The sequence below is a fragment of the Schistocerca piceifrons genome, chromosome 5 (genome assembly GCF_021461385.2).
Source record: "Schistocerca piceifrons isolate TAMUIC-IGC-003096 chromosome 5, iqSchPice1.1, whole genome shotgun sequence".
NCBI classification, from domain to species: domain Eukaryota; kingdom Metazoa; phylum Arthropoda; class Insecta; order Orthoptera; family Acrididae; genus Schistocerca; species Schistocerca piceifrons.
Genome location: NC_060142.1, coordinates 428285190 through 428312090, shown reverse-complemented (window position 1 = coordinate 428312090; position 26901 = coordinate 428285190). Strand labels below are relative to the sequence as shown.

The 26901-nt window shown below is 41.1% G+C and overlaps 1 protein-coding gene across 4 annotated transcripts in view; it reads left to right on the top strand.

The window, feature by feature from the left end:
• Window positions 1-26901, top strand: part of LOC124797845 (oxysterol-binding protein-related protein 9) — a 513791-nt gene that overhangs the window by 468878 nt on the left and 18012 nt on the right. For all 4 annotated transcript variants that reach the window (XM_047260898.1, XM_047260896.1, XM_047260897.1 and 1 more), the window contains 3 exons: window positions 114-288; window positions 6366-6585; window positions 14998-15119. In XM_047260898.1, coding sequence (XP_047116854.1) covers window positions 114-288; window positions 6366-6585; window positions 14998-15119 — 517 coding nt within the window. The remainder of the gene's footprint in view (window positions 1-113; window positions 289-6365; window positions 6586-14997; window positions 15120-26901) is intronic.

The window sequence follows — 26901 nt, the reverse complement described above, 5'->3', positions numbered from 1 at the left end:
TTCAGCCTCCTCTCTTCCCTTGGAACAGCCTCCTTCTCTCATTGCTGCCTTCTCACTTTTCACTTTCTTTTTGATCTCCATATGTATGTGCTAATTATAAAACATTTATCCAGTTTCAGCTTTTTATGCAGAACATTATGACAAACGTATCAGCTTTTGTGCACATGTGTGGACTAAATCAAAGTTTTTGGGTCTGTCCATTGGCGTCCACAATATTGGCCAGGGCTGCATCTCCGTCCTTGAATACGACGAGGAGTACATAGTTACATTCCCCAATGGATATGGCAGGTGGGCATCTGTCATTTCTTTCAAAAGATAATTATGAGAAGGTTTTGTTCTTTGCATAAGTATCTCTTTGTATCAAGTGAAGATATTTTTAAAAGAATATCATTGATAAAAATTGATGGTTGCATCTTTAAAAAATACCTACAGTTATTTGAAGGATACTTAAACGACAGGACCAGGTTCTGCATCTGATTTTGTGATTATGAAATTTAAAACATAACCCATTAAAATAATTTATAATCTTGTAAACTATGTGTGGAGATAGTCCTATGCTTATTAGAAGAAAATTATTTATTCATGTAGGTAATCATATTTGTTAGTCGTTATTGCACGTGTCTGTGTGAATAACTTGAGAATTTTGTTAAGTGATTTAAATGTAGTAGAAACAAATTCTTGTATATTTTCAGCAAATTGTTAATATGAACACAATGGTCAGCATTGCATGTCTGTCAGTGTTTAGTGTGCATTATGTTTTTGCATGGAGTTGTAACATCTTCCCATCCCTAGTGTTCTGCAAGTAAAATTTGTTTCTTGGTGGTGATAAATGGTGAGCATCTGTGGAAGCTCAGCTACACATGGATTTGAGTCTTATGGCTGGAGACTGATCAGAACCATCAGTACTTTATTGGTGTATACTCTGTGCATGCTTTGCCAACCACCATTAACCACAACAGTGTAATATTGGATGTTGCAGAGAACAAGGATTTTGATTTGCAATGGTAGAATGATAAATTGGGTAAAAAAAAAAAAAAGTTAAGAGTTTGGAAAATATAGTTCTCTTTCAACCACTCAATATTTGACCAGTGAGATTCCAAATTTTTTTTATTCCTTTGGGGAAGTAATTTTCTGTGAACTCTGCAAAATACTCCATTATTCTTTTTTCATAAAAAGTCTTACCACTAAGTCAGATATTCAGGTTGTTGAATTGAAAAACACATTTGGCTTAATCAGTAGGAAAGATGTATGAGGCACCAATCCACATTCAGACTGATGTATAATCACAATGATAATTCTTGCTGGTCTTTTTTTGTTGTTGTATTTGTTAAAAAGCACTTTATACTTCGCCAATTTTTGTTGTTTTTGAGGAAACTCCTGCTTAGATGACCCATTATGAATCGTATTAGACAATGGAGATGATTCTGTCTTTGTCCAGTGCATAGGGATTATATCCTCAAAATCATAAGAAATGATGATAATCACCTTTCCATAAAAAAAATCTTTATTGGTAAACACTCAAAAGCTTTGTACCTATGTTTTGACTGTTTAACTTCGAAATGTGTTTAAAGTATCATTCCTGGTCATGAATATTAGCAGAAAATGCTGCAAGATTGTGACTAAACATAGACACTTTCTAGGATGAAATGCTGATCGTACGAATGTGTGGTCAGAAATAAGCAACTGGAACAGTAAGCACACAAGACTTTTTCATGACAAGTATTTTGTGAAATACAGTGAGTGTTTCCAGTTGAAATGTGTTCGTTATCAGCTATCTCGTGCACATTCCTCCTGTGAACAAAATATTTAAATTAGTTTCCATATCAAATGAAAATATTCTGTAACAACAGACAGTTGTTAATTATCTTCATATCTCATGCTAGGTGCTTCAGACGGTTGCTGACTAACAGATTTGTGTCATTGTCATTTGAAACTTGTAACAAAAGTTGATACTCTTGAATTCTGTGCTCTGCTTCCAAACAATATAGTTAGATAGCTTTACATGTGATACTAACAGTTGTCCCTTCTCCATAAACATCAACAACTAGTAGTCTAGGTCATGCACAGTCTTAAAACTCAATAAACAAGAACTCAGGAGGGTAGCATAAAGGACTGAAAAGTAAAACACAAAGGACTGAAAAAGTAAAACTGGTATCTCGTAACAAGATGAAGTTGGCATGTCGTAGTGTATTCTCTACAGTGGGGTGGAGTGTCTACAAAAAGTTCCACTGAAAAGAATGTACAAAAACATTCATCATCGCTTGTTACAGAGAATTCTACTGATATACATGGAGTTTTCTCCTCCCTTTTGTTCTTGCCTTTCCTCTTTTGCACTGAAATTATGAATGCAGATATTGGAAAATTCAGGATGAAATGTAACAATATTATGAAAAGGATAGTGGCTACTCACCATATAGCAGAGATGCTGAGTCACAGGTAGGCACAATCAGGTCATCAAGGCCTTCATTGGAAGCAGACGCCACACACACACACACACACACACACACACACACACACACACACACACACAATGAAGCAAATGCACCTCACACACACATAACCACAGTCTCTGGCTGCTGAGGCCAGATTGTGAGCAGCAGTGAGTGATGGGAGAAGCAGCCAGGTGTTGGGGTTAGGGAGGGGTCTGGGTCGAGGAGGGAGAAGGGTAGCAGAGTAAGGGTGGGGGACAGTAAAGTGCTGATTGTGGGAGCATACAGTGATGAGATGAAGAGAGGATAGAGCAGCTACGTGTGGTCATGAAGTTAGACAGAGGGGGGTGGGAGGTAAAGGAAGAAAAAGAGAGAGAAGACTGTGGGTGTGGTGCGGTGCATTGGTGGAATAGAGGATTGTTTGGTGCTTGAATGGGAACAGGGAAGGGGCTAGAGGGTAAGGACAAAGACTAATGAAGGTTTAGGCCAAGTGGGTTATGGGAACATAAGATATATTGCAGGGGGAGTTCCCACCTGTGCAATTCAGAAAAGCTGGTGTTGGTGAGAAGGCTCCAGGTGCTCCGGGGTATGAAGCAGCCATGTTGTGTTGGGCGGCATGTTCAGCAGTGGGGGTGGTCAAGCTGCTTCTTGCCCACAAGTTGTTGGTGGCCATACATGCAGACAGACAGCTTGTTAGTTGTCATGCCCCCATTGAATGCAGCACAAGGTTGCAGCTTAACTTGTAGACCATGTGACTGGTTTCACAGTTAGCCCTGCCTTTGATGGAATAGATGATGTCTGTGAACGGGCTGGAGTAGGTGATGGTGGGAGGGTGTATGGGACAGGTCTTGCATCTAGGTCTGTTACAAGGTTACAAGGTTATGAGCCATGAGGCAAGGGGTTGGGAGAAGGAGTTGTGTAGGGATGGACAAGGATATTTTGTGGGTTCAGTGGACAGTGGAGTACCACTGTGGGAGGGGTGGGAAGGATAGTGGGTAGGGCATTCCTCATTTAAGGGCACGATGAGAGATAGTCGAAACCACGGCAGAGAATGTGCTTCAGTTGCTCCAGTCCTGGGTGCTACTGAGTCACTAGGGAAATGCTCCTCTGTGACCGGACATTGGGACTGTGGGAAGTGGTGGGTGACTGGAGAACTAAGGCATGGGAGATCTGTTTTTGTACATGTTTGTGAAGGCCTCTGAGAGATCCTCAGTATTTTTTGAAAGGGACAGCTCATCACAACAGATGTGATGGCCACGGGTGGCTAGCATGTGTGGAAGGGACTTCTTGGTATGGAATGGATGGCAGCTGTCGAAGTGGAGCTATTGTTGGTAGGTCTGATGATGATGGAGGTACTGATTTAGCCATCTTTGAGGTTGACATCAACATCGAGGAAGGTGGCTTGTTGGATCAATTAGGACCAGGTGAAGTGAATGGGGGAGAAGGTGTTGAGGTTCTGGATGGAATGTGGATAGGGTGTCCTCACCCTTGATCCAGATTTTGAAGTTATCATCAGTGAATCCAAACCAAATGAAGGGTTTGGGATTTTGTGTGTGTGTGTGTGTGTGTGTGTGTGTGTGTGTGTGTGTGTGGTGTCTACTTCCAACGAAGGGCTTGTTGGCCGAAAGCTTACTTTCTTTTTGTTGTGCCTATCTGCGACTCAGCATCTCCACCGTATGGTGAGTAACAACTATCCTTTTCATAATACTGTTGAATGCAGATACTCTATTTTGTGTTATTTAAACTTAAAGTAAGAGATAATTTTGGACACAGAAAAATTCTGACAAAATGGGTGGGCTTATAGTTAAAGTAAATTACAGTATTCCTTAAGAGTTAGTGGGTTCTTAGTAGGGAAATGTGAGCTCGGTTTGGAAATAATTTTATGTGTAGACTCCATATTTCTAGCTTTATGGAAAGCTTTTGACACAGTAGCCCACTGCAGACTGTTAACATAAATCCAAGCGTGTGGGATATCTTCCCAATGTGAGTGGCTTGTATACTTCTTAAGTAATAAAACCCAGTATGTTGTCCTCAGTTGTGAGTGTTCATCAGAAACTTGTGTGTGTGTGTGTGTGTGTGTGTGTGTGTGTGTGTGTGTGGTGGGGGGGATACCATCAGGAGTGCTCCAGGGTAATATGACAGGACCTCTCTGTGTACATAAATGATCTGCCTGACAGGGTAAGCAGAGAAATTTGCTGCTGTTTGCTAATGACACTTTAGTCAGCAGGAAGGTGTCATCGTTGAATGGTTGTGGAAAGAACAGGATGACTTGGAAACAATTTCTACTTAGTGTGATGTGTGGCAACCATATCTAAATGTAGAAAAATGCAAGTTAATGCAGGTGAGTAGGGGAAAAAAATCTGTAATATTTGAATACAGTATTAGCGGGGAGCTGCTTGACGCAGTTATGTTGATTAAATAAATAAGCATAATGTTGCAAAGTGAGGGCTTTAGTTGACTTCGGTTTATTGGGAAAATTTTAGGAAAGTGTGTCTCACCTTCAAAGGAGGAACAACAATATTATGTAAAGGATAGATCGCTACTCACGGTATAGAGGAATCATTGAGTCACAGATAGGCACAACAAAAAGAGTGCTTAGCTTAAGCTTTAATCCCTTTCTGTTGTGCCTGTCTGCACTCAAAGTGAGTAGCAATCTTTCCTTTTCATAATACTGGCGTTATACCGTCCTGGATTTTCCAATGCTTGATTTCACTTAAAATGAGATGTTATAAAGAACACTTGGATGTGCCATTTTTGAGCACTACTTGAGTGTCTGTGATTTCAGCCAGGTCATATTAAAGGAAGGCATCAATGGAATTGTGAAGCATGCTACTAAACTTGTTACAGACAGGTTTGTTCAACACACAATACAATGGATGCACTTTGTGATCTCAAATGGAAATACCTGGAGGGAAGATGACTTTTTGTTCACGGAACATTATTGAAAAAAATTTAGAGAACAGGCATTTGCATCTGACTGCAGAACAATTCAACTGCCACCAATGTAAATTTGATGTAAGGAATGCGAAGACAAGATAGGAGAAATGAGGGCTCGTACAAAGGCATATAGATGATTGTGTTTCCCTTGTTCCATTTGTGAGTGAAATGGCAAAAGAAATGATTAGTAGTGGTACATGGTACCCTTTACCATACACCACGTAGTGGATTGCAGAGTAGGTATGTAGATGTAGTAGTAACATGGATCATATATCATTTGTTTTAAAATAATTTGAAGGATTGTCAGAAAAGATAATCAGTTCTGTGGGCACCATGTGGTTCTGAGCAGCCCATCAGTTTGAGAAAACTTGACAAGCAGCATCAGGTTAACAGATACGCTAAGCTAACAGCTGTTGTAGCTTTTTATAACCATGGATTCGGTAATCAATAGTACTCAACAGAGATTAATCAGAAATCCCCCCTCCCACTCTCTCTCTCTCTCTCTCTCTCTCTATCTATCGATCTATCTCTATCTCCCCCTCCCCCTTGTGTGTGTGTGTGTGTGTGTGTGTGTGTGTGTGTGTGTGTTGAAGCAATGGGTGAAATATTTAGGCTGATGATATGTAATGTCTTGTGCTTGCAAACATAGGAGAAATAAAAAGTTGGATTGCTTTCATTGTTCATGCCTTTTCAAAGCTAGGCGCATGGGAGTGAAAGTAAAGAATAGTGACCTGGGAGAATAAGATATAGTTTTGAAATGAAATAAACGTGTGTGTGAAGTAAGTGAATATATAGTACTATAGAATGAACTTTCACAAGAGCTCAAAAATAGCACCAGTTAGTGTAAAAAAGACTGAGTAAAAAATAAGAAAACCAAAAGTATTGCAAACTGTTAACTTTTGTAACAATTGTTTCAAATGGGTTTTATAATATGTTTACAGCAGTTGAATGTAATTTGGCCATGTCTGTATATTGTCATACAAATTTATGTTGACGCAGGTCAATTCTGACAGTTCCATGGATTGAGTTGGGTGGTTCGGTTACAATTACATGTGCCAAAACTGGTTACAGTGCAAATATTGAGTTCCATACTAAACCATTTTATGGTGGTAAGAAGAATCGTATTACAGCGGAGGCATTTCAGCCTGGTGACAAGAAGCCATTTCTGACTGTCAGTGGAGAGTGGAATGGTTGTATGGAAGCTAAATGGGCTGACGGGGTATGTATATGTAATTAAAAACTTTAAATACTCTGGTACCAAATAAATAATCACACGTTTAGTATGTCATCTTTATCTTATTAGGATGTAATTATTAATTATTCTTGGTAGTTTCACATGAGACTACCAAATTTTGTTTATTGGATGTCTTCAGTATGTTGGTGGTGTTGTCTGACCGATCACTAGTGGTGGGACCAACAGGGATGGGGAGTGGGAGGGCTGAGGGGGGGGGGGGGGTCTCGTTCTGGCACCTGCAGTAACTGGAAGAGTTTTTCAATCAAAATGGTATCTTTCCTTTGTGAAGTGTGAGTGTTCAGTGTTAGTTTTTTATAGGCCTGTCCCTGTAGGTGGCTATGATGAAGCAGAGTTTTGGTGTCATGTCCGTACTGCCATATCTATGGAGAAGGTGAATTGTAGAGCCAACACATTGTCTTCTCCTTTCAGATAGCATCTAGGGGGAGGTCAGACGTAATGACCCTGTGTGATAGATGTATCATCGCCAACAACGTTACATGCCTTCATACAGTCAGATGTCATGTAGGTGTGGAATTTAATGCAGGTCATTTGTGGAAAGTCTGGTGATCAGTGACTTCATGCTAGTACCTCTCCTTCCCTTAGCTGTCAAATACTGGTATTAAAAACTTTTTCCACCATTAAGATTGAAACCAGCTACTTCACAGGAGTGAAATATCACCACACAAGTCTGTATGAAGGGTGTTCGAAATAAAAGGTACGAAACAACATTGAGGGAATAATTGAAGTCTTTACTCAAAAGTACTCACCAGAGGCCTGAGCCCAGCTATCCCACTGTTCCCTTGTTACCAGAATTGCTGTGGCTGTGACAGGAGCCAGTACTCCACTGTGTTCTTCATTTTGTCGTCAGAGTTGAATCAGATCCCTTTGAGCCTTCTTAGTGGACTGAACACATGGAAGTTACAGGACAACGTATTTGGGCTGTGGGATGGATCCTTAACCTGTTCCTACTTGGCCAGTACACTTCGTGTCACCTTGGAGATGTGTGAATGCACTTTATTGTGGAGCACAATCCCTGTGAGCAGCCGGGTGGGCTTTGAAGTGTCTCACTGTCCACATTACTATTAACGGTTTTTCCATGCTCAAGGAATTTGATGAGTATCAGACCTCATGTGTCGAAAAATATGGTGAGCATCATTTGCCTGCTGAGGGCATAGCTTTGAGTTTTTTAGGGGAAGGTGACAATCCATGCATTCATTGCCTAGATGTCTCATTACATTATCCCAAAGTGGAATATGTAAACTTAAAGCAATTTGATTGTTACAGTGTTTTGTTTGTTTTGATTTGAACACTCCTTATATTAATGACCACAGCTATAAAGGTGAGTAATACACTTACTAGATCTTTTTACATAAATATTCTCTCTCTCTCTCTCTCTCTCTCTCTCTTTTCAAGAATCTTATGTTCTGCTTGCAAAAATAGCAGCTGTGCACCAGAAAGTGGTGTCACCAATGAAGTGATATAAATAAATATATATTGCTTCGGAGGTCAATATTTTTATGTTGTTGAACAGATTATTTGAGAGTCTTGGTGCATTTACAGATGAAGCATTGTCTGTTGAGGTCATGTGCACTCAAACAAACGCGTGATATTTTACTTGCACGGCACTAGTGAAGGAATGTGCAAGAAACTATGAACTAGCCACTACAACAATCTATTGTTCTGCTAAAAATTTAATAGTTTTATGAAACACAGGAATTGTATTTAACATGTTCACAATAAAATTTCTCATACGTGTTTGTGTACCATACATTAATATTTATGCTGTTTCTTAACTAAGGGTAACATTCAGAAGCAAAAATGTTGTCCTTCAAAAAACGTTGCTCGATTCTGAACCCAAATCAGTATTTCATTTGGTTTTGACAGACCATAGTAATTTACTAAGTGAGATGCAGATGATAAATTTGGTCACAGATGCAGATGATAAATTTGGTCACTATTCATGTATTAGAGCCTTTAATCAGCTGTAGAATATGATGGTAACACTCAGATGAGACAAGATGGAAACTTAAGTAGAAAACAATGTCAGATCACGGGATGCCCGAAAGTTTGAGAATTGGACTGAATCTTGACTGTGATCTTTTATTTTTGTATTGGTTGCTGTTGTTATATATGACTTTCACCTTAGAAGAATTTGCTGTCTGTGTTTGCAGCTGCTCAAGCACGGTACTAAGCAAAGTGTGAAGGGGGAACAGTGACAGCATCTTGGCCGAGAACTAGGATGGGTATGGGGAGGAGAGTGGAGAAGAGCCAGCAAATTAAGTCATGTTGCCAACCATGGGAATCTGTATCACATACTTTGGCTTTTTATGAATTTCTACCATATCTAAACTGCAATTTGCCTGATCCATTTGTAGTCAGAATTGACTCGACTTTAAAATCAGACAAACAATCAACAATAATATACATTTCTGCAACACTCACAATGACGTATGATGGGAACAAAAGGGGGTGTGTCAGCTGCTGGTTCTATGCACCCAATGAGAGAGCAGTGGGCATACAATATGTTTGGAAGCAAGAGACATTGTACATTCTGATATCAGTATGGAAGCAAAATCTGATACGGATTTGGAAGGAAGCAGCTGTCACACTGTAACAACCACCTCAGAAATAGCAACATATTTGATATAAACAGCCATAGATTTGTGACACTGAAGATATAAATTTTACAGCTACGTTATTGAGGTACCCCAAGTGCCTTTTAAACTTTCGTGAGAGGTTAAAATCTAATTCCTTGCCTCTTAGGAGTATGAATGTAATTTTTTTAATGCATTGAGTGCAACCACCTGTTTAATATAGAAATAATATTCTCGTTACTCATCTGTGACTTGGAATAGCTCAGTATTTATTAATGACAGAATCTCCTGGTATTATTTGATTTTTTTTCTGCCATCTTTAAAGAGAAGTTTTAATCAATCTTGAAATGGTGCTAATGGCCATGTCAGCGAATGCTGTAGAGCCAATGAAACAACCAAGTACACAAATGATTCCCTTTATCTATTTATTGAGAGAAATACATGCATTTTTTATGTTTGGGAGTCCCTTGCACCTGCTTGTGATTTGGCTGCCTGAACAGCAAGCTCATTTTTGTAATGAAACAAGGCCATCTTGCAAGACTGACTGCTTCTGTAAGGTTTTTAAAATAGCTTGAGAACACATACTCCAACAACATCAGGCTCAAGATCTTAGATTGCTCCATCAAGAGTGTAACATTCCATACAGTTGCAGTAAAGAATGCTCACACCATTTTTGCTCATGTTTTTTAGCTCTCGTCAGTTTTGTTGGAGAAATATCAATGTGAAATATTGTACAACGTGAATTCTTGTATCGAGATCAAGTTGGTATGGTCACATTTTATAATCATCTAGACTGTCAATTTGGTTCTGACCAGCAATGTGTGAAGATTTTTTTGGAAACCTCATATTTCTAGGATTTGTCTGTGCCACCAACTGCAAATTTTGACAACACAAAGATTTCTGTATAAGGCATTACAGACAGTGATTGGTCTGATGCTTAGGGTACAGTGGATATCACATTCCACTGATCTCTAATTCCTCTCCTCTCTAATTAGTCTCCAAACATAAAATTTGATTTCTTCACTAGTAGCTGTTGATTGGTACCAGATGAAGTTTTATTTTGAAGAGAATTTCTTTCAACTCTAACTTCATGGACCCAATAGAAATACGTAATCGCGTTAGGATCAGCCGGGTTAAAATAGCCCTCTGAAAACAAAAACAAAAACACATACACATGGCCTTGAGATAATATGTGTCTCTAACTGTCCATAGTTCCAGGATGATTAACACATTAATAGTTGGGGAACAGTGACTGCAACAGGCCCCCCAAATGTCGTAAACATTTTTGTATTCTTGGTGTGGCTCCAGCTTATAACATGAAGGACAGAAGCAGATTACTGTCAGTTTCAAAAATACTGTCATTGATTTCATAACTATCATCATCAGTTTAGGATCCAGTTTCTTCAAGCAGCCACATAATTTCATCATCAGTCAAACCGTTCCACATTTTATGACAGACTTTTCCAATCAAGACAACTGCAGAAGCACACTGGGACAACAAATGTGCAGGGACTGATTACATCTACAAATATTTTTCAAGCCATGTAGTACTTGGTGGAAGCAGGAACATCTATCTAGCGTCTCTCTGTAGTACTAAAAGAGCAAAAATTGAATTGAAGCCACCACTGCTTGGAAATAATACATTGTAAATAACAGTCAGGAATGCTGCACTTAGAGATTATTTGAGTGCTCACAATATGCTCATAATTTTATAGGCAATGACTGGGTGTTACACACACATTAATTTTTTGTATATAACTGAATGTTAAATTGTGGGGCAGGTTTGAGATAGCTGAGTTTGAAGTTAAGCAAAAGTTTAATGTGGTCTAATGAATATACATTTGCAGGTGGAGATTTCCTACTTCATAGTTTTGTAGTTGGTATGTATACAGGCCAGTTATTGCCCCCTTAAGTAAGAAATAGCAATCAGTATATTTAATATATTTAAAAAAAGGTTCAAATGGCTGTGAGCACTATGGGACTTCACTTCTGAGGTCATCAGTCCCCTAGAACTTAGAACTACTTAAAGCTAACTAAGCTAAGGACATCACACACATCCATGCACGAGGCAGGATTCGAACCTGCAACCTTAGCGGTCGCTCGGTTCCAGACTGTAGTGCGTAGAACTGCTCGGCCACCCCGGCCGGCTACCATATTTAAAACTACACTACTGGCCATTAAAATTGCTACACCTAGAAGAAATGCAGATGATAAACGGATATTCATTGGACAAATATATTATACTAGAACTGACATGTTATTACATTTTCATGCAATTTGGGCGCATAGATCCTGAGAAATCACCTCTGGCCATAATAACGGCCTTGATACGTCTAGTCATTGAGTCAAACAGAGCTTGGATGGCGTGTACAGGTACAGCTGCCCATGCAGCTTCAACATGATACCACAGTTCATCAAGAGTAGTGACTGGCATATTGTGACGAGCCAGTTGTTCGGCCACCATTGACCAGACATTTTCAATTGGTGAGAGATCTGGAGGATGTGCTGGCCAGGGCAGCAGTCGAACATTTTCTGTATCCAGAAAGGCCCGCACAGGACCTGCAACATGCGGTCGTGCATTATCCTGCTGAAATGTAGGGTTTCGCAGGGATTGAATGAAGAGTAGAGCCACGGGTCGTAACACATCTGAAATGTAATGTCTACTGTTCAAAGTGCCGTCAATGCGAACAAGAGATGACCGAGACGTGTAACCAATGGCACCCCATACCATCACACCAGGTGATACGCCAGTATGGCGATGACGAATACACGCTTCCCCTGTGTGTGCGCCACGATGTCGTCAAACACGTATGCGACCATCATGATACTTTAAACAGAACCTGGATTCATCTGAAAAAATGACGTATTGCCATTTATGCACCCAGGTTTGTCATTGAGTAACCATTGCAGGCGTCGTCGTTGAGTAACCATCGCAGGCGCTCCTGTCTGTGATGCAGCATCAAGGGTAACCACAGCCATGGTCTCCGAGATGATAGTCCATGCTGCTGCAAACGTCGTCGAACTGTTCGTGCAGATGGCTGCACGATCCGTTACAGCCATGCGGATAAGATGCCTGTCATCTCAACTGCTAGTGATACGAGGTCGTTGGGATCCAGCACGGTGTTCTGTATTACCCTCCTGAACCCACCGATTCCATATTCTGCTAACAGTAATTGGATCTCGACCAACGTGAGCAGCAGTGTCGCGATATGATAAACCGCAATCACGGTAGGCTACAATCCGACCCTTATCAAAGTCGGAAACGTGATGGTACGCATTTCTCCTCTTTACACGAAGCATCACGACGACGTTTCACCAGGCAACGCCGGTCAACTGCTGTTTGTGTATGAGAAATCAGTTGGAAACTTCCCTCATGTCAGCACGTTGTAGGTGTCGCCACCGGTGCAAACCTTGTGTGAATGCTCTGAAAAGCTAATCATTTGCATATCACAGCATCTTCTTCCTGTCGGTTAAATTTCACATCTGTAGCATGTCTTCTTCGTGGTGTAGCAATTTTAATAGCTAGTAGAGTACCTCCATCCCCTTGTGTATACATGTAAATCAGGAGTTCATTGCAAACAGTCTTCAACATGTTAATTAACTTTTGCATGTTTGAATCCACATTCGCCTTTTGACTGTAGAGTAAGCAAACTTAGCATTCTCATTATAATCCTTCTGGGTGTACTGCCACAACATTTTGTAAAATACTAAAATAAACCAGTGTTTCAACCCTGATGACAGCTGCTGGAACTTGATCGAAACATCAGCTTATTTTAGCTTTTTAAGTATTTTATTAGGTGACATTGCAGTACACCCAGAAATATTTTAAGAGATTGACACCAGCAAGAAAGTCTATATATTTATATCATAAACCCACCATTGTCTGTCGTTCACCCTAATATGAGGACAGGCTGATTAGATGTTGAGCATTGGGAGACACATTAACATCTAGAGACTTTTATTTGTTAACCATGACCAGTGCCACTTTGCAGCCGTATACAGACAACAGCCAGTTGACATGGTGGCCTTTTGCAAGCAGCACAGTCCCCATCCGTTTCTACAGTCCAAATCTATATAAAACAATATACGAAGAAGTACCAATCAAAGCTAAACAATAAAACAAGCTACCTCTAGTGTTTTCGAAACTGCACTGTACGTGATACGAAACAATATCACAAAAATGAAAAATGATCTGCTATTTGAGCACTAATTCACTGAACACAACTGCATATCATGCAGACACACATACTCGTCACTGAGTAAGCTAGTGTCCTTCTCATTGCAACACAGACTGTTGCAACCAGACAAACCACATTGTAATTGGAAACCATCCAGCTCCATCCACAGTAAACCTGCTTATGCATTATTTTTTGTGATATGGACTTGACTTTACAACTCAAGAAGCTTAGTTGCTTTTAATACTGTGTCCATGACACATTTGACTTTTTACGGTTTAATGGCTAAATAGTGGGGAAGCTAGCTGGCTTCTAACTCAAGCAACATATCAGTCTTCAGGTCTCCAGTACAAACAGCGACAATGTTTCAGGCCGATGAAGGATTATAACGGAGTCAAAATTCTCAGCATATATAAGAAACTATATGCTTTTGGTTCGGTTGTGTGTGGCGGATAGTGTACACAACAGATTAATGCTTGATGAAGCACAAGGTGTTTGCATCTATGATGTTCTGAGAAATTGGCTGTAGTGGAATGTATTTCAGGAAACAAATAGAAAATTTTATTTGAAACCACTTCCATTGTCACATGGAGAACATAATAAATAGGGCAGTGGAAGTTAAAATATTGAGAAACACTCTCAACAAAGATCACCAGCAGCTCAATGAAGCTGGGTATATGAAGTGGCCTCACCAGATGTAAGACAAAAACATTGTCTTATTTGGTGATGGACTGAGCATCACTTCACGTCATATTATATAACATGACTACATAGATACATTGATAGCACAGCAGTTGTTCACTACTCGACACTGTCTGAGGAGTATTTGATCAGAAGGTGATGAAAGTTACACTTGATGTGGCTGGAAACTTGAAGTATTTAGTAATTCATGTTGCTGTTGGGCCCTGCATCTATAAATTTTAACTAACAACTCCAGAATTTCATTTGTAGCTCATTGTTCATATCAGTTTCCCTTTATAGATCTTATAATTACATTTTTCCCCAGGACATTAAAGTCTCTTCTTTATCTATGATAATGATTGAAGCATAAGAAATGAATTAATGAATGTCTCAGGGAAAAATGTAATTATAAGATCTAGAAGATCCTCTGTGGTACAGGACTTTCTATTACGTCCAACGCTGGAGTGCTATTCCAATGCCAGAGAGCCTTGGCAATAGTGACAGTGTAAGGGAAAATAAGCAGAAGATATGATTTGAAGTTTGTTGTGGGGAGGGCACTCAACTTAGGTTGTTCACGCAGCAATGTTAACCATAGTGCTATGGTGGTGTTATGGTGAGCATTTCTGCCTAGCAAGCAAGAAGAAGACCCAGGTTCAATTCCTGGCTGCAGCACAAATTTTAATTCATTTCTTCTGCTTTAATCATTATCGTAGTTACCCTTTATGTTTCTCAGTTAAAATAGCAGTGTAGTATACCACTCCACCTTGCACAAACCTTCTCTTCATCATTTTCCAAATGAAGTGCCTTATTTTCAAGAACCAGGGTGAATCTTTCATTTCTCAGTATGTACTGCATGATTAATAGAAATAATAGTGTGTGTGTGTGTGTGGGGGGGGGGGGGGTTGCATGCGTGTTATTGTACCTTACTCATGTTATGTTTGTTTCAGAAAACCGAGGTGTTTGTTGATGTTAATCGTATCGACATAACAAAAAAACGTGTTCGACCAATAGCAGAACAGTCTGACAATGAGTCTCGCCGCTTGTGGAAGGAAGTTACTGCTGGTCTCAGGTGAGAAATGTTGGCAAAATTTTGGCACATATGAAGCCCCCTTTTTTTTACTGCTGTTTTTGAAAAGAACTGACACTAACATAAAAGTGTACTGTATATCATGTGTAGTATTAATAAATACAGGATGCTTCAGGAGAAATGTGTGATACTCAAAGAAATTAGTGTTTTGTGAACTCTTAATATCAGTAATGGCAGGAGTAAGAATTACCACTTAACATATAGTCAAGGCATTAACCATTCAACAGACACATAAACAGGGCTGGAAACATTGTTGAGCTTAAACCCCCCCCCCCCCCCCCTCCCCACCACACACACACACACACACACACACACACACACACACACACACATACACATATTTATGGTTGTACTAACCAAATACTTCATGCAAGAAGAAAATCCGTCCCTCCAAAAGTTGCTGCTGTTATGAGGTGGCTTGCTTGCATGCAGCAACTTTACAGCCTTGTCACTGGGCCAGATGGGGTTAGGCAACAGCCAAACGAAAATATTTGACAGCATAGGTTAGCAACAGTTTACAGTATGTTGTTAAAAGAAATAGTACACTACTTACCTGTAATATTAAGCTGGTTCAAGACAATAGTTCACACATTTATTTGCACTGAACTACCATAAACTCTGATCTAGTTCAGAATTTAGTGAACAATAACTATAATAATTGATAGAATGTCGTGTCTGGCTCTTCTTGGCAGGACTGCAGACGTGATTCTGATGTGTCTTGAGGCACTGTTCATACTCCAGATACTGATACTGATATTGATGGTTTGCAGATTCTGAGTGGAGGTGTTTGTTGGCTTATATCTCTGTCTGGCAGATGAGTGTCCGCTTAAGAACTCCTTGAGTGATGTGTGACAGATGCATAAAACAGTCCTCGCCTTGTTGCGCCCTCTTTAAACTCTAGCCATAACTCAGTGCTGCCTGATCAGCAGGCAGCTAGGTGCTCTACTAACCAGGGAACTCCCTATCACCTCTCCCCCCTCAGGTTTAGTGGTACGATTGCCCAGTGGGTAGCCTGTTGAAAACTGAACACAGATAAAGCATGAAAACAGGAAGAAGGTATGCTGGAGGAGGAGGGGGGGGGGGGGGGGGGGACAGTGTACAGTTCCAGTTGAAGAAGTGTAACATTGACAGTAATTAAGCAGCCACGGCATCATGGTTAAGTGGTTGCAATGTTGGACAACAAGCCAGATAAGCCAAGTTCAAAAATTCCTCATTCCATTTATTTCTCACAACATTATGAACAGTCTCCTCCCCCCATGAACCATGGACCTTGCCGTTGGTGGGGAGGCTTGCGTGCCTCAACGATACAGATAGCCGTAGCATAGGTGCAGCCACAACAGAGGGGTATCTGTTGAGAGGCCAGACAAACGTGTGGTTCCTGAAGAGGGGCAGCAGCCTTTTCAGTAGTTGCAGGGGCAACAGTCTGGATGATTGACTGATCTGGCCTTGTAACACTAACCAAAATGGCCTTGCTGTTCTGGTACTGCGAACGGCTGAAGGCAAGCGGAAACTACAGCCGTAATTTTTCCCGAGGGCATGCAGCTTTACTGTATGATTAAATGCTGATGGCGTCGGTAAAATATTCCGGAGGTAAAATAGTCCCCCATTCGGATCTCCGGGTGGGGACTCCTCAAGAGGACGTCGTTATCAGGAGAAAGAAAACTGGCGTTCTACGGATTGGAGTGTAGAATGTCAGATCCCTTAATCGGGCAGGTAGGTTAGAAAATTTAAAAAGGAAATGAATAGGTTAAAGTTAGATATAGTGGGAATTAGTGAAGTTTGGTGGCAGGACGAACAAGACTTTTGATCAGGCGAATACAGGATCATAAATACAAAATCAAATAGGGGTAATGCAGGAGTAGCTTTAATAATGAATAAAAAAGTAGGTGTACGGGTAAGCTACTACAAACAGCATAGTGAACGCATTATTGTGGCCAAGATAGACACGAAGCCCGCGCCTACTACAGTAGTACAAGTTTATATGCCAACTAGCTCTGCAGATGACGAAGAAATTGATGAACTGTATGATGAGATAAAAGAAATTATTCAGGCAGTGAAGGGAGACGAAAATTTAATAGTCATGGGTGACTGGAATTCGTCAGTAGGAAAAGGAAGAGAGGGAAACATAGTAAGTGAATATGGATTGGGGCTAATAAATGAAAGAGGAAGCCGCCTGATAGAATTTTGCGCAGAGCATAACTTAATCATAGCTAATACTTGGTTTAAGAATCATGAAAGAAGGTTGTATACATGGAAGAACCCTGGAGATACTAAAAGGTATCAAATAGATTATATAATGGTAAGACAGAGATTTAGGAACCAGGTTTTAAATTGTAAGACATTTCCAGGGGCAGATGTGGACTCTGACCACAATCTATTGGTTATGAACTGTAGATTAAAACTGAAGAAACTGCAAAAAGGTGGGAATTTAAGGAGATGGGACCTGGATAAACTGAAAGAACCAGAGATTGTACACAGTTTCAGGGAGAACATAAGGGAACAATTGACAGGAATGGGGGAAAGAAATACTGTAGAAGAAGAATGGGTAGCTTTGAGGGATGAAATAGTGAAGGCAGCAGAGGATCAAATAGGTAAAAAGACGAGGGCTAGTAGAAACCCTGGGGTAACAGAAGAAATATTGAATTTAATTGATGAAAGGTGAAAATATAAAAACACAGTAATTGAAGCAGGCAAAAAGGAATACAAACGTCTCAAAAATGATATCGACAGGAAGTGCAAAATGGCTAAGCAGGGATGGCTAGAGGACAAACGTAAGGATGTAGAGGCTTATTTCACTAGGGGTAAGATTGATACTGCCTACAGGAAAATTAAAGAGACCTTTGGAGAAACGAGAACCACTTGCATGAATATCAAGAGCTCAGATGGAAACCCAGTTCTAAGCAAAGAAGGGAAAGCAGAAAAGTGGAAGGAGTATATAGAGGGCCTATACAAGGGCGATGTACTTGAGGACAATATTATGGAAATGGAAGAGGATGTAGATGAAGATGAAATGGGAGATATGATATTGCGTGAAGAGTTTGACAGAGCACTGAAAGACCTGAGTCGAAACAAGGCCCCCGGAGTAGACAACATTCCATTAGAACTACTGACAACCTTGGGAGAGCCACTCCTGACAAAACTCTACCATCTGGTGAGCAAGATTATGAGACAGGCGAAATACCCTCAGACTTCAAGAAGAATATAATAATCCCAATCCCAAAGAAAGCAGATGTTGACAAATGTGAAAATTACCGAACTATCAGTTTAATAAGTCACAACTGCAAAATACTAATGCGAATTCTTTACAGACGAAAGGAAAAACTGGTAGAAGTCGACCTGGGGGAAGATCAGTTTGGATTCTGTAGAAATGTTGGAACACATGAGGCAATACTGACCCTACGACTTATCTTAGAAGAAAGATTAAGGAAAGGCAAACCTACGTTTCTAGCATTTGTAGACTTAGAGAAAGCTTTTGACAATGTTGATTGGAATACTCTCTTTCAAATTCTGAAGGTGGTGGGGGTAAAATACAGAGATCGAAAGGCTATTTACAATTTGTACAGAAAGCAGATCGCAGTTATAAGAGTAGAGGGGTATGAAAGGGAAGCAGTGGTTGGGAAGGGAGTGAGACAGGGTTGTAGCCTATCCCCGATGTTATTCAATCTGTATTTTGATCAAGCAATAAAGGAAACAAAAGAAAAATTCGGAGTAGGTATTAAAATCCATGGAGAAGAAATAAAAACTTTGAGGTTCGCCGATGACAGTAATTCTGTCAGAGACAGCAAAGGACTTGGGAGAGCTGTTGAACGGAATGGACTGTGTCTTGAAAGGGGGGTATAAGATGAACATCAACAAAAGCAAAACAAGGATAATATAATGTAGTCGAATTAAGTCAGGTGATGCTGAGGGAATTAGATTAGGAAATGAGACACTTAATGTAGTAAAGGAGTTTTGCTATTTGGGGAGCAAAATAACTGATGATGGTCGAAGTAGAGAGGATATAAAATGTAGACTGGCAATGGCAAGGAAAGAGTTTCCTAAGAAGAAAAATTTGTTAACATCGAGTATAGATTTAAGCGTCAGGAAGTCATTTCTGAAAGTATTTGTATGGAGTGTAGCCATGTGTGGAAGTGAAACGTGGACGATAAATAGCTTAGAGAATAGAAGCTTTCGAAATGTGGTGCTACAGAAGAATGCTGAAGATTAGATGGGTTGATCACATAACTAATGAGGAGGTATTGAATAGAATTGGGGAGAGGAGGAGCTTGTGGCACAACTTGACTAGAAGAAGGGATCGGTTGGTAGGACAAGTTCTGAGACATCTAGGAATTACCAATTTAGTATTGGAGGGCAGCGTGGAGGGTAAAAATCGTAGAGGGAGACCAAGAGATGAATACACTAAGCAGATTCAGAAGGATGTAGGTTGCAGTAGGTACTGGGAGATGAAGCAGCTTGCACAGGATAGAGTAGCATGGAGAGCTGCATCAATCCAGTCTCAGGACTGAAGACCACAACAACAACATGAACAGTCTTTCTGGTCACTGAAGTTTCTATTCTCTTTCTGTAGTCTTGGCAGTTGTCATACTATGCGTTGGTTGTAGAATATGAGTCACGTGGTAAGAAAACGTTACTGTCGCAAATAATTGTGATAAATAGAGCAGGAGAGCTACCACATAGACATCTTCATAGAAATGAAAATAACAATTAAGGTTTGAAGTATGTTACAACAAAGGAGTTAAGAGTCAAACCTTCCAAAATGGAATGCAACTCCTAAAAGGTTAGAAACATATATTTTAACAGAGCACAGAGAATCTTCGTGATTGTGAAACTGTTGCATTCATTTGTTGCAGCTTATGTGACAAGCTGTGTGCGTAATTACATTGTCCCAAAGCTTGCCACTAAATGGGGGGGGGAGATCCCTTATAAGTATGGCTGGGCTCACACACACACACACACACACACACACACACACACTCTCTCTCTCTTTCTCTCTCTCTCTCTCTCTCTCTCTCGGCCAAATCAAGCTCCAGGCACTCTGTTTGGCCAGGGCAATGTGGCGCACTCTCCCTCTCCCTCTCCCCCTCCCCCTCCCCCCTCTGCCTACCCCCTCCCCCTCCCCCCTCTGCCTACCCCCTTCTCTCTCTCTCTCTCTCTCTCTCTCTCTCTCTCTCTCTCTCTCTCTCTCTCTCTCTCTCTCTCTCTCTCCACCCCCCCCTCTCCCCCCTCTCCTCCTCCCCCCCTTTTCCTTCTGCGTGCGCGCGCGCGCGTTTGTGTGTGTGTGTGTGTGTGTGTGTGTGTGTGTGTGTGTGTGCGTGCGTGCATGCATGCATGCATGGGCACACCTGTATGCGTAATGACATTGTCCCAAAGCTTGACACTGCTTTCAACTTTATTTTCATGGCTGTTGACCACTAAATACCTCAACTGTTTGGTTAGTTGTTACCTGTTCTCCTTCCATTATTTGTGTTTCACCCAGGACTTTCCATCATCATTTTAGAACTGCAGTATCGGCAGAGTGATACTGTATACGACAGCTCAAACTGTCTTACCAAGCTAATATTTTCTTATTGTCAAGTGAATTTTTTCCAGTATATATTCACACATTTCTCTGGCAGTGACAAATATTTTATAGCATCTTTTAAAAAAATCTGCTTGCAGTTCTTAGAAATATCACTATTTTATTTGCTCCTTGTTTATCACTGTACCCCTTAGTCTTAACAACGTTTATCATGTGAGCAAGTAATTCACTAGATATGTTAACAGGTACATTAACTTTGCAGATGTGCAGCTACTTCTTACCAAAATCCATAAACCATAATTTGAAGTGTATCTTTGTGATCAGGAAATAGGACTATCATAGCCCATTCAGTGATAGAAAGTAATACATGTGTGTTAAAGGATCTGTTTCTCAGAATACCATAATTATCTACCATTGCAACCTAGAAGTTTGAAATTTGTCTCGAAGTAGCCTACAACCATCCTCTGTAATATACTTGTATGGATATGGTGCCTGTTCTTTCGGACATGTCTGAAAGAACAGACACAATTGATGACCTGCAGCCATCTAGAATGAAATTAGAATTGTATTAATACCTTCAGCTGCTAACGGGCGTTGATATATATCAACGGGGACAGGTGGAAATGTTTGCCCCGACCGGGACTCGAACCCGGGAACTCCTGCTTACATGACAGACGCCATATGCATTTGAGCCACCGAGGGCACAGAGGATAGCGCGACTGTAGGGACTATTTTGCGCACACCTCCTGCGAGACCCACATTCTCACCTTGTATGTCCACACACTATATTCGTAGTGTCCCACCCCAACACATTCATTACTTGTGGAAGACATTCTTAACAAGTCCCGTAAGAGTTTGGGGAATCTGTGAGCATCTGCACAGAAGGAGGAGGTCATGGTCAGTGTTGCCAGAACAATGTACTTACTTGGATGTCCGAAAGGACAGATACAATATCCATATCAGTATATAATTCTGGCAATACCGGCCATGACCTTCCTCCTCTGTGTGGATGCACACACATTACCCAAACTCTTACGGGACTTGGTAAGAATGTCTTCCACGTGTAATGAGTGTGTTGGGGTGGGACACTACGAATGTAGTGTGTGGACATGCAAGGTGAGAATGGGGGTCTCGCAGGAGGCGTGCGCGAGATAGTCCCTGCAGTCGCGCTACCCTCTGCGCCCTCGGTGTCTCAGATGGATAGGGCATCTGCTATGTAAGCAGGAGATCCTGGGTTCAAGTCCCAGTCGGGGCACACATTTTCACATGTCCCCGTTGATACATATCAACACCTGTTAGCAGCTGAAGGTATTAATATAATTCTAATTTCATCCTCTGTAATGGTGCAAAAGTATGGCATGCCTCGTCATCACCCTCGGGCTCGGCAATTCTACAAACAGAAGGTGTTGTAACATAAAAAAAAAGGCCACAGCTCAGAAGTTCATGTGAATTGTAAGATGGATTAACAATGTCACATTGGCACTAGTTTCCATCATAATTCTGCTTAAAGCTATGATGGACATGTCAGAAGATGGGAACGTCATTGCACCCTCTCTTACCCACAATCCATCCCTTCTTTCAACGCCTCTGCAATGGGGGCCAGAATTGCCTAGCAATTGCCTAGCCCAGCATTGAAATTACTTGCATTTCTTATGTGTCCTGAAGGAAAACTTTTCAGACACATCACCATGCAGAATCAACATAAAACACCTTAGGAGGTGGCATATAGGGTGCCAATGATACCACCCTTTCCCTTGGAATATTGAATCCCTCATATTGTGCAGTCAAAAATGATAGTTCTTGATAACCTTTGACACTCCTGCAACCTCAAATGATACAACCCTTCTCTAAGGGCATCATGGGGCTGCAACCCCATTGAATGTGATGTGACCCCTTTGGAGTGTAGCTAATGCTATTGCAATTTTTGCTCTGGTGTACAAGGTGGAACCGCTAGGGAACCATTCAAAACAATTCGATGAAATTTGGATGTGATCGGAAGCAGCAAATGGTGCTTACAGTTTCTCAGCCATCGTGTTTTGCATCTTCCACTGACATGATGACAGAGGGGTGTGACATCAACACTTTCTTGAGTAAAACAGCAGAGTTGTTTGCTCTAAGACCCCCTGATTGAGCAGCACCCTCAGTGCCACCCATCCACTTTCACCAAGCCTTTAAAAATGTACCTATACAGACAGCTTGTGGACAGGCAACCCCTTGACACCCCTCCAATTCTGCATGCCTACTAGCAGGCACAAGAGCAGCAGCATAGCCTGCCTGCAGGTGATTAGGACTCTCATCATGAGTTGTCTCTGTACAGATATATTTTTCACATGCTCATCAGTGGTGGGCGCCCTTTGCTGTTTTATACATGTGTGTGTCAATGTTGCACTACCCCCACCCTCCCCTCTCCCCATGATCACATTACAGGAGGGTTGGAAAAAGCATAAGTACCCTTTGCTGCTTTGGATGACTTTCAGAGTTTGTCAAAGGGATTTGAACAGTCCTTAGCAGTTCCACCCAGTACACCAGACCAAAAATTGCCGTTGCACTGTGCTCCAAAGTGGTGTGGTCACATTTGGTGGGGTTTCTGGCTCACAATGCCCTTAGAGGAGGATTGAATCGTCCGGACGGGTGTCTAGCAGTGGGCAACAGCCATGTTTAAAGGCTGTCAAGAACATTATCTTCTTGTTCATCAAACTGCAAACTGTAATTTTTGAGTGCGAAATGTGTGCGAATCACTGCCCATATCAAGTGGTGGTTTCATTGAACCCTTTATGCCACCACCATGATCCCTTTCTATGTTGATTCTAAGTGATAGTGTGTGAAGTATTTCCCTCAGCCAGCCATAGGAAACCACATCATTTCAAAGCTTGGCTTTGCAGTTCTGACACCCATCATGGGAGGGTGAAATACGGGTAAGTTGGGCTGCGATGATCATCCCATCACGTGACATGTCCACAGTGGCGTTGGAAAGAAGTGTGGAAAAATTTTTGTGCCAATGCGGTGTCATTAACCCACCTTACACCTCACATGAACTTGTGAGCTGTGCCCTTTATCTTATAAGTTGAACACCTTGCTATCCGAAGCACTGCCGAGCCTGAGGGTAATCTCGCAGTTTGCCATGCCTTCGAGTCAAATTTCAAACTTTCACATCAAAATGGGAAACAATTTAATTATGTTGGGCAGTGTAAATGTCTGTTATATATTCTTAGTTTCTGATGTGTTCCTCATCTTTGAGGACCTCCCTACGGGTCTACAGAACAATAATGTATGATCATCAGGTTGTAGCACCAGTTTCTCATGTGCTAGTGACAAGCCATTTCCAACTTCGTATATCCTTGCACAGGTTTGCCCAAGGATCCTATCCCAAAGGAAACATTATCAGTGATGTCCTCCTTAACCCTGCCAGTCCATTTTCTCTTTGGCCACCTATAGTCCTTTCAATGAATTTCTTAGCTGGTCGTGGTTTCTTGTGTCCATTAATCTAGACAAGTAGAGTTTTCCTGTACCCTGAGTCTGAAACCTGCATCCATTCTGTTCATTTAATTCCTTATTGTATGCCCATATCTAACAAACTTCCTTTCAGCAGCTTAGATTTGGTTATTCCCCCCTCCCTCCCCCCTCCCTCCCTCCCTCCCCCCCTCACTCCCCCCCTCACTCCCCCCCTCACTCCCCCCCTCACTCCCTCCCTCCCTCACGCCCTCCCTCCCCCCTCACTCCCTCCCCCAATCACTCCCTCCCCCCCTCACTCCCTCCCCCCCTCACTCCCTCCCCCCCTCACTCCCTCCCCCCCTCACTCCCTCCCCCCCTCCTCCCCCCTCACTGCCTCCCCTTCCCCTCCCCCTCTCCCCTCTTCCCTCTTCCCCTTCCCCCTCCCCCTCTCCCATCTTCCCCCTCCCCCTCTCCCCTCTCCCCTCTTCCCCTTCCCCCTCCCACTCTCCCCTCTCCCTCCCCCTCTCTCCCCCCTCTCTCTCTCTGTGTCTGACCATGTCTAGTGAGGAGATAAAAATGGGAATACAGTTCGTACTGAAGATAGTTTAATTTCAACTGTGGCATCTTATTGTCACAAGGGAGACACCTCACTTGAACTGTGACAAATATGGTTTGCAGTGAGAGCATGTTGTGTGCAGAGTGTGTGAAAAATGTTAAAATAAGGAATGTAGCATTTTTTTGTGGACTTTGGTGTGACACTTTTTTCACACAAAGTGTCTGTTCCCCACCAACAGTGAAGATGCATTCCAAAATGCTTGCAAGGTCAGTTAAAATACTTTTGTTAAAGCTGTGATGTGAAATTAGGTGACAAAATCTCAGAAGATCCAACACAGAAAACATGAAAAAATTTTATATGCCAAGCAGCAAGGAGATGATGATGCTGCATTAGTGAGTAATCTTACTAAAATAATTGAGGAACTTACCAGGGATAATAACAAATAAAAGGAAAACTAGACACTATGACTGCAACAAATAGGTTAGAAATTATTTTGGCACAAAATGAAAAAGTGTCTAATCTTTGAGAAGCCTGGAAAGAGAAAGTATAGAGGATGTAGAAAATTGTTTGCCATGTATTAGTCAAAGCTGAAGAGGCAAACATCTCTAATCTGAAGCAAAATCCGAATGCAAGACAGGAGTCATCTGCCACTATCACAAATCCCCAGGAGTGCATCAGAGAAACAACACACATCACTATCACTGATCATAACACTAGCAAAAAGCCTGAAAATCCATCAGGTGGTAATCTTTCAATGAGAAAAAACATTGAAAATCCAAACATTGCTACAATGGAATCCAGCTCAAGTGTAAACAGTGAGTGTGTCAATGAAACAAAATCCATCATTGAAAACAAACCTAATACAAATGCAACCAAGCTGATGGCTGGAAACTCTTCAGAAGGCATCAGTATCATCTGACAGGAAGTGGAAAAACAAATGAGGAGGCAGAAGAAATGAGACATCAGTGAAATGAAAAAAATGAACTTGCAAAAACCACTGCAGACACAAGAAAAGAAAATGTACAAGACTGTGCTACAAAATCGAAAAACTGGTGAACAGTGTACTTTGAAGTCAGTCTACTATGCAAATGTTTGTAAATGTGGTTACTAAAAACAGAAGTAATGTCATAATAGGCATTTGTGACAAAAAAGGAAAGCTGTATGTTGACAAGCAAGCCTGGCTTCACCTAATCAGGCTGATAGATGACATTACAGCTTCAACTGTATTTAACTTCTCACAAAACACTTTCCCAAATCATGACAGTTTTATAGTTGGTAAACTGGAAATGAAGGGACTAAATAACAGGTTCAAAATTTGTGTTGAATTCAACCTAAAAAGTAAAATAATGGACAATAGTATACGGTCCAAAAACATTGTGATTAGACATTTTTTTATTCCAGAAGATGCCCAATGCAATAAACTCTCAAGACCAAGAACTTCCCAGTGAAAAAGGAAACGACGCCATTGGTGTGGGAGTGGGGGGAGATATGTACTAACTTACTTACAGCCAGTGCAAATGTGCAGTGCCTTGTGGAAAAACTTCATACATTATCACTCTTTGTTGAGGATATGAGACACAATGTATTGTAAACACTGGATAGCCCAACCAGAAAAAAAATACTACAGAGGTACTGAATGTTTGGAAATGGTGTAGAGGAACTACTATCCATGATGGTATGTTTGTATATGTAAATAATCACCTCAATGCCGAGAAAACTGATTTGAGTATTTTCAGTGCAGTTTTGGATCTAGAACTGGCTGCCTTGGGGCTTCCACATGAAAACTTAATTGCTGTTTCTGTGAACCATTCCCCAGATGACAACCTTGTAAATTTCATCAACCACTTGGAAAGATATCTGTATCACCTAGTGCACGTAAGGGCACAAATTGTATTATTATGGTGACTTTGGCATTCATATTGGGGAAGGTGTGATTATAAGAGAGCTGTCATGAACTTAGTAAGCACCTTTGCAGTATTTGTGGCAACTTTTCTACACCAATAAGAGGCATTTGTCTCGACACAGTTGTCACAAACCTAAGTAGTTGGGACTACAGTGTAAGTGTGGTTGACCCTATACTAGCAGATTGTAGTGCAGTAATCATGAAGTGTACTCACAGAGTTCGTCCATAACAGCTGGCATTCACATTACATATTTGGAAATAGACTTAGTACAAAGAAAAGTTTAGTTGATTTCAAAACTACAGTGGCTTTTAAAGTTTGGCACCAACTATTTGATGAATTGGCACAAAATGAGGC